The 7,102-nt window shown below is 40.8% G+C and overlaps 1 protein-coding gene across 1 annotated transcript; it reads right to left on the bottom strand.

The window, feature by feature from the left end:
* Window positions 1–180: 180 nt before the first annotated feature.
* On the bottom strand, window positions 181–4,976 carry LOC132134498 (uncharacterized; the record flags this gene model as incomplete). The annotated part of the gene is made up of 6 exons (XM_059547079.1): window positions 4,907–4,976; window positions 3,951–4,019; window positions 3,211–3,381; window positions 1,114–3,115; window positions 962–1,012; window positions 181–357 (listed from the first exon to the last, which is right to left on the bottom strand). Coding segments are annotated over exons 1-6 (2,539 nt in total), but the record flags the coding sequence as incomplete, so codon positions are not given.
* Window positions 4,977–7,102: the final 2,126 nt, after the last annotated feature.

The following is a 7,102-nucleotide window of genomic DNA, read 5'->3' as shown; positions in this document are numbered from 1 at the left end:
GAAATAATTTGATCTTTCTTGCCTTACAGGAGACTCGTAGAGACGAAGAGTGGAGACCAGGACTGACGGGAAACAGACACCTCGACTGGAGAATTGAGCTGGAGACGGAAGGGATCACTGAGGAAGGAGACAGGTGGTAAGATTCATAGGTAGGTAATAGCTTGCTTAGGATAAGGATACCAAGGGTAGAGTCCACGTAGAGTTTACGAGACCAGTTGGTGAATGATTCTGAGGTGTGTGCTTTTATGTGGGGCTTGATGAGTGAGTTAATTGGAGCGCTCATGGGGTGCAGGTGTGCCTGATCAGGAGCCAGGTTTGGGCGAGTGCTGTGATAAGAAGAGGAAGAAACAGACCCATCTGTGACAATTTCGGCATATAGTGTACGTCAACGGACTCCAGATGGTTGAGTTGTCAGCTTCAAAAGAGCAATAAACACTAAGTATATATATATATATATAAAATATGTGTGAGGAGTGGGGCGGGGCCGAGAGCCGTGGGAACGGAGCAAGGCCGGTGGAGTGATTGAAGATGAGCGACACTTGCTCAACCCACCGGTCTCAAGTCCCATGGAGGAGATTGGAAGGATACAAAAGAGTTTTGTGTTTATTTTGGAATTAAAGTCTTTATTTGATTGTCCGCCAGTTCCCGCCTCGGTCCCCGCCCCACTCGTCACAATATGCTTTATAAACGCCTTTCTCACGTCTGCTGAATCCTCGCTTTGTGCTTCTAATTCGCTTCAAAACAGCGTTTTGTTTTGTTCTCTCTCTGCGCTCTCAATAATCCCACAATGCCGACGTGCTACATCATCCACTTGAACTGCTTCCGGGTTTCAGAGTCAGCAGACGGGTATTTTGCGGACATTCCGTGAATCAGTCCAACTCATGAACTCAGAAATGGGCAACCGATGTCCCATTAATTGGGCAAACATAAATGGAACAAACTGACAACATGTAATCATTACCTTTCAAACTAGAAGGGGACTCCTCCAAATCACTGTCCACTGTAACTTCCTCTAAAGGTAGAAAATACAGAAATATATAATTTAAAACACAAGGTAATGTTATTCAAAGCATTCCCAAAATCTGAACCCATGTTGTGTACAGTGTATAGTACCTTCTGGATCAATGTTGATTTCATTAAGATTTCGCCCTTTGAAGTCTGCCAAGCGTCCTTTTTCGAGGGCCAGAAAAATTTTACTAATTTTGGCCAGTTGGAGGGTGCCTTCGGGTAACCTGTAAAATTGACGATGAACTCGAATGTCATGGCCTAGAAAGTCTGCCAACTGATCTAGCTCTGTGTTGCTAAGATTAAGAACTTCAGAAAGTGTCCCGATCTGTTTCCTCAACTTTGTTGAAGTAAGAGTCTGAGGATTTTTTGCGCTGCATGCAACAGCAAATTCTCGAATGCAATCAGAGCCTCTGAAAAACGTCATTGCAGATGGACGTGCAAAGAGGAAAGGATTTTCATTTGGTATTCCACACCTACTCCGATTTTCAATAAGCAGGCTGATTGATTCTTGCATGGAAGGTGTGAGAAGCACAGGAACCTTTCTGCCTCTTTTGCCTCTGATTTCTACACGCTTGAAGTACTGACATAGTTTATTTTCTAAATCCGTGAGGGCCATGCTAATATCTGGATGAGCCTCCGATTGGTTGCTGGAGATGTATGCAGACAACGGCATTTGTGACACTTCCCCTTCTCGTCTACGATTGAAAAGCATAACCTGAGTTAACGTGATCTTGGCCAGTTTTGCCCAGTGCTGAGATGATGGCTGTGTTAACAATAGTTTGCGATAGGTCTTCTCTTGCTCGTCAAGATATATATGAAGGAGTTTAACATCTTCAGTGAATGGAAGTAATTGTGGGGAATTCCACTTTGCTTCCTCCAGTGTTCGCCGGGCTGTTGAAGAAATGTATTCAGGCCATCTAGACTGATAAAGCTGTTGAAAGCTGTTCGCAATTTTTCCTGTCTCTTCATCTCCACTAATAGTAGAGTGGCTCTCAATGAGCATTGCGATTTTGTTCAGACTCTGTCCAAGTTTCACAGCCACACTAGCCTTTTCAAATACATTGGTCTCTTCATTGTAGCCAGCAGCCCTTTTAACTGCATTGATGGTATGCATGAAGTTTGTGGGATGAATGAGCTCTTTAATAGATGTAAGGGGGGAAACCTCTCTCGCACATATTAGGAGTCTTCCAAGCTCCCTCATCTTTTGGCGGATGTGTTCATGCATTTTAACTCTTGATCCATACTTGTTGTAAAGATGCTTTCCTAACTCTAAAATGCACCAGTCATTTCTAGTTTCAAGGGCCACTCGGTCCTGGTTCATTGAATTTAACAGCTTCCAAACACCATGAGTTACTCCTGGTGGGGGAGGTTGTGCAAAGCCACAAAGAACCTGGACACGGGTTTTTCCAGGTTTCGGCTTCTCGTCACCAGGCTTGAATTTGCAAACCTTGACATGTCGCCACAGAGTTTTCTTTAAGAAGAGTCCTTTGCAGTAAATGCAGTGCATAAAACTTTCCCCATCCAGGTTCTTTTTGGGCAGTTTCCGCGGAATCATCAGTCCTGCACCTGTATTAATAACAGTACTATTGTAAGCAAAGTTCCCTTTGTTACGTAGATACTCCAGTTGCATCCTCCTTTCTTTTGAGCCCTTTGGATGACTTAATGCTTTCGCTACCTCTACCTCATTTCTATGCTTTCGTTCCAGGTGTCTAGAAATTTTTGTAAAAGCACCGTCACAAAAAAAGCACTGTTGTTTTTTGCTGTACATTCTCAATCCACCTCTCTTTTTAATTATAGCTGGGATAACTACTGATGTTGCGCTGTCAAGAATGGAAGATGTGTCAGGAACTTTGGCTATGTCGTGGTTCTGGGAGCTCCCTAAGTCACCGCTGCTTTTAATGCTGAACTTTTTGATTCTGTTCACAGCTGAACTGGTCCGGACTGGCAAAGTCTGTAACTTTTTTCCTTTACCTTTTGGTGAAGCAATAAAGCTCATGCTACTATCTGATGTGTAACTCTCTGATGTGTCAGGAATATACTCCTCCTCACTAACAGATAACTCATCTTCACTCGAACCATCTGAGTACTCAGCAATCTTCCCTCTAGCCTTGAAAGACAATGACCATTCAGTTCATTTAATCCTCCATCATAGGCTATTCTCTACTCTATTCTATCCAAGCTATTAAAGTAATTAACACTTACTCTGGTGTTTTTTGCTCTTTTGGATGCTGTGGTACAAGCGGAATGTTGTTCACTCATTGCAAATGATGCATGATTCCGTCTGATGTCATCTTGAATGTCTGTATGGTCATCTTTACTGTTTACACTGGACTTTTCAAAGAGATCATCCGAATCATCACAAATCACAGATCTCTAAAAAAACAAACAAAAAACATCAGAATGACAAGTTTTAAATGATCTAGAAAAAAGTATGTTTATCATATAATGAAAAATAACTGTTGCCTTTTTTTACACTTTATAATTAATGTGTAAAATCTGTATCTATTAAATCAACATTTGTTAAATGCTCGATCCATGTCTATCAATTTAAAGGGATAGTTCCCCCAAAAATGAAAATTCTATCATTAAACATTACTCATCCTCATGTTGTTCCAAACTCATAAGACCCTTATTCATCTTCAGAAAACAGATTATAATAATTTTGCCATTCTAACTTCAGATGGAGGGAAAGAAAGCACTTGGATTTCATCAAAAATATTTTAATTAGTGTTCTGAAGATTAACGAATGTCTTATGGGTGTGAAACGATATTCACAATAGTAACTTGCATTTAGAAAACAGATTTTAAGAAGGTCCAAAAGATGGTCCTCTTTCAATTTTTATTTGTCCTTTTAAATTTACTTCACATTATTGAGCTAAAAATAGTGCAATTTAGGTATGGGGCAGGTAAAAACAAACGGAAGAAAATATACAAATAAATACCTTTTCAAAAGATGTCATAATTTTAGAACACAAAACCTCATCTTCGCTGTCCGAATAATCAACCAAAGGCTGTTAAGGACAAAAAAGAAAGAAAAATATGAAAATGAAGTGGAAGGGAGAAAATCCCTGTCAGACAGAGACCGAGACAAAGACACAGAGAGAGATAATAAATACACATACCTCAGCTGTGAATAGTGAAGTGCCTGCAGTAGTTACAGAATCCTCAGAGCAGTTCTCTATGGCTGTCATGTTGTCATCATCATTGCATGGAGGCTATAATAAAGTTGTTTAAAAAATAGTTACAAGGCATCACTTATTAGGCAAGGTCCCCACTATGCTAAACCTGTGAAATGTGTGTATTTGTTACCAAAGGGTTTGTATGGCTTTCGTAAAACTACAGGTCCCCACTACGTACATTACACTGGAAACAGTGTGTAAGACTTTCCCAAGTCAAAACCACATGTAATAAATTAATAGACAGACAGAAATAGACAGGCACAGACAGATAAAGAGACCGACACAGACAGAAAAACAGACAGACACAGATAGATAAAGAGACCGACACAGACAGACAGAGACCGATAAAGAGACTGACACAGACATACAGACAGATAAAAGATACAGACAAAGACAGAGACAGGCACAGACAGATAAAGAGACTGACAGACAGAGACAGATAGGCACAGACAGATAAAGAGACTGTCTCTTTATATGTCTGTTTTTCTGTCTGTGTCAAAGACACAGACAGAGATAATAACACTGGAAACGGTGTGTAAGACTTTCCCAAGTCAAAACCACATATAATAATAATAGACAGACACAGAGACAGGCACAGACAGATAAAGAGACTGACACAGACAGAGACAGGCACAGACAGATAAAGAGACTGACACAGACAGAAAGACACAGACAAATAAAGAGACAAAGACACAGAGAGAGATAATAAATACACATACCTCAGCTGTGAATCGTGAAGTGCCTGCAGTAGTTACAGAATCCTCAGAGCAGTTCTCTATGGCTGTCATGTTGTCATCATCATTGCATGGAGGCTATAATAAAGTTGTTTAAAAAATAGTTAAAGGTCATCACTTATTAGACAAGGTCCCCACTATGCTAAACCTGTGAAATGTGTGTATTTGGTACCAAAGGGTTTGTATGGCTTTCCTAAAACTACAGGTCCCCACTACGTACATTACACTGGAAACAGTGTGCAAGACTTTCCCAAGTCAAAACCACATATAATAAATTAATAGACAGACAGACATAGACAGGCACAGACAGATAAAGAGACCAACACAGACAGACAGACAGACAGATAAAGAGACTGACAGACAGATAAAAGAGACCAAGACAGACAGAGACAGGCACAGACAGACAGAGAGACTGACAGAAATACAGACAGATAAAAGAAACCAACACAGACAGACAGATAAAGAGACCGACACAGACAGACAGATAAAAGAGACCAACACAGACAGAGACAGGCACAGACAGACAGAAAGACTGACAGAAATACAGACAGATAAAAGAAACCAACACAGACAGAAACAGGCACAGACAGATAAAGAGACCGACACAGACAGACAGATAAAGAGACCGACACAGACAGACAGATAAAAGAAACCAACACAGACAGAGACAGGCACAGACAGATAAAGAGACTGACAGACAGAGAAACAGACAGACAGGCACAGACAGACAGACAGAGACAGATAGAGAGACTGACAGAAATACAGAGATAAAGAGACCGACACAGACGGACAGACACAGACAAATAAAGAGACAAAGACACAGAGAGAGATAATAAATACACATACCTCAGCTGTGAATCGTGAAGTGCCTGCAGTAGTTACAGAATCCTCAGAGCAGTTCTCTATGGCTGTCATGTTGTCATTATCATTGCATGGAGGCTATAATAAAGTTGTTTAAAAAATAGTTACAAGGCATCACTTATTAGACAAGGTCCCCACTATGCTAAACCTGTGAAATGTGTGTATTTGGTACCAAAGGGTTTGTATGGCTTTCCTAAAACTGCAGGTCCCCACTACGTACATTACACTGGAAACAGTGTGCAAGACTTTCCCAAGTCAAAACCACATATAATAAAATAATAGACAGACAGACATAGACAGGCACAGACAGATAAAGAGACTGACACAGACAGGCACAGACAGATAAAAAGACGGACACAGACAGACAGAGACAGATAAAGAGACTGACACAGACATACAGACAGATAAAAGAGACCGACACAGACGGAGACAGATAGGCACAGACAGATAAAGAGACTGACACAGACAGACAGACACAGACAAATAAAGAGACAAATATACAGACAGAGATAATAACACTGGAAACGGTGTGTAAGACTTTCCCCAAGTCAAAACCACATAATAAATTAATAGACAAACAGAGACAGGCACAGACAGATAAAGAGACTGACAGAGACATACAGACAGATAGAAAAACAGACAGACAGACACAGACAAATAAAGAAACTGCAGGTCCCCACTACGTACATTACACTGGAAACAGTGTGCAAGACTTTCCCAAGTCAAAACCACATATAATAAATTAATAGACAGACCGACGGACAGACAGAGACAGGCACAGACAGATAAAAAGACCGACACAGACAGACAGAGACAGATAAAGAGACTGACACAGACATACAGACAGATAAAAAGAGACCGACACAGACAGAGACAGGCACAGACAGATAAAGAGACCGACACAGACAGACAGATAAAGAGACCGACACAGACAGAGACAGGCACAGACAGATAAAAGAAACCAACACAGACAGAGACAGGCACAGACAGATAAAGAGACTGACAGACAGAGAAACAGACAGACAGGCACAGACAGACAGACAGAAATACAGACAGATAAAGAGACCGACACAGATGGACAGACACAGACAGATAAAGAGACAAAGACACAGAGAGAGATAATAAATACACATACCTCAGCTGTGAATCGTGAAGTGCCTGCAGTAGTTACAGAATCCTCAGAGCAGTTCTCTATGGCTGTCATGTTGTCATCATCATTGCATGGAGGCTATAATAAAGTTGTTTAAAAAATAGTTAAAGGTCATCACTTATTAGACAAGGTCCCCACTATGCTAAACCTGTGAAATGTGTGTATTTGGT

Source organism: Carassius carassius, unplaced genomic scaffold (assembly GCF_963082965.1).
Source record: "Carassius carassius unplaced genomic scaffold, fCarCar2.1 SCAFFOLD_94, whole genome shotgun sequence".
In the NCBI taxonomy this organism is placed as follows: domain Eukaryota; kingdom Metazoa; phylum Chordata; class Actinopteri; order Cypriniformes; family Cyprinidae; genus Carassius; species Carassius carassius.
This window is presented reverse-complemented; position numbering and strand designations above follow the sequence as displayed.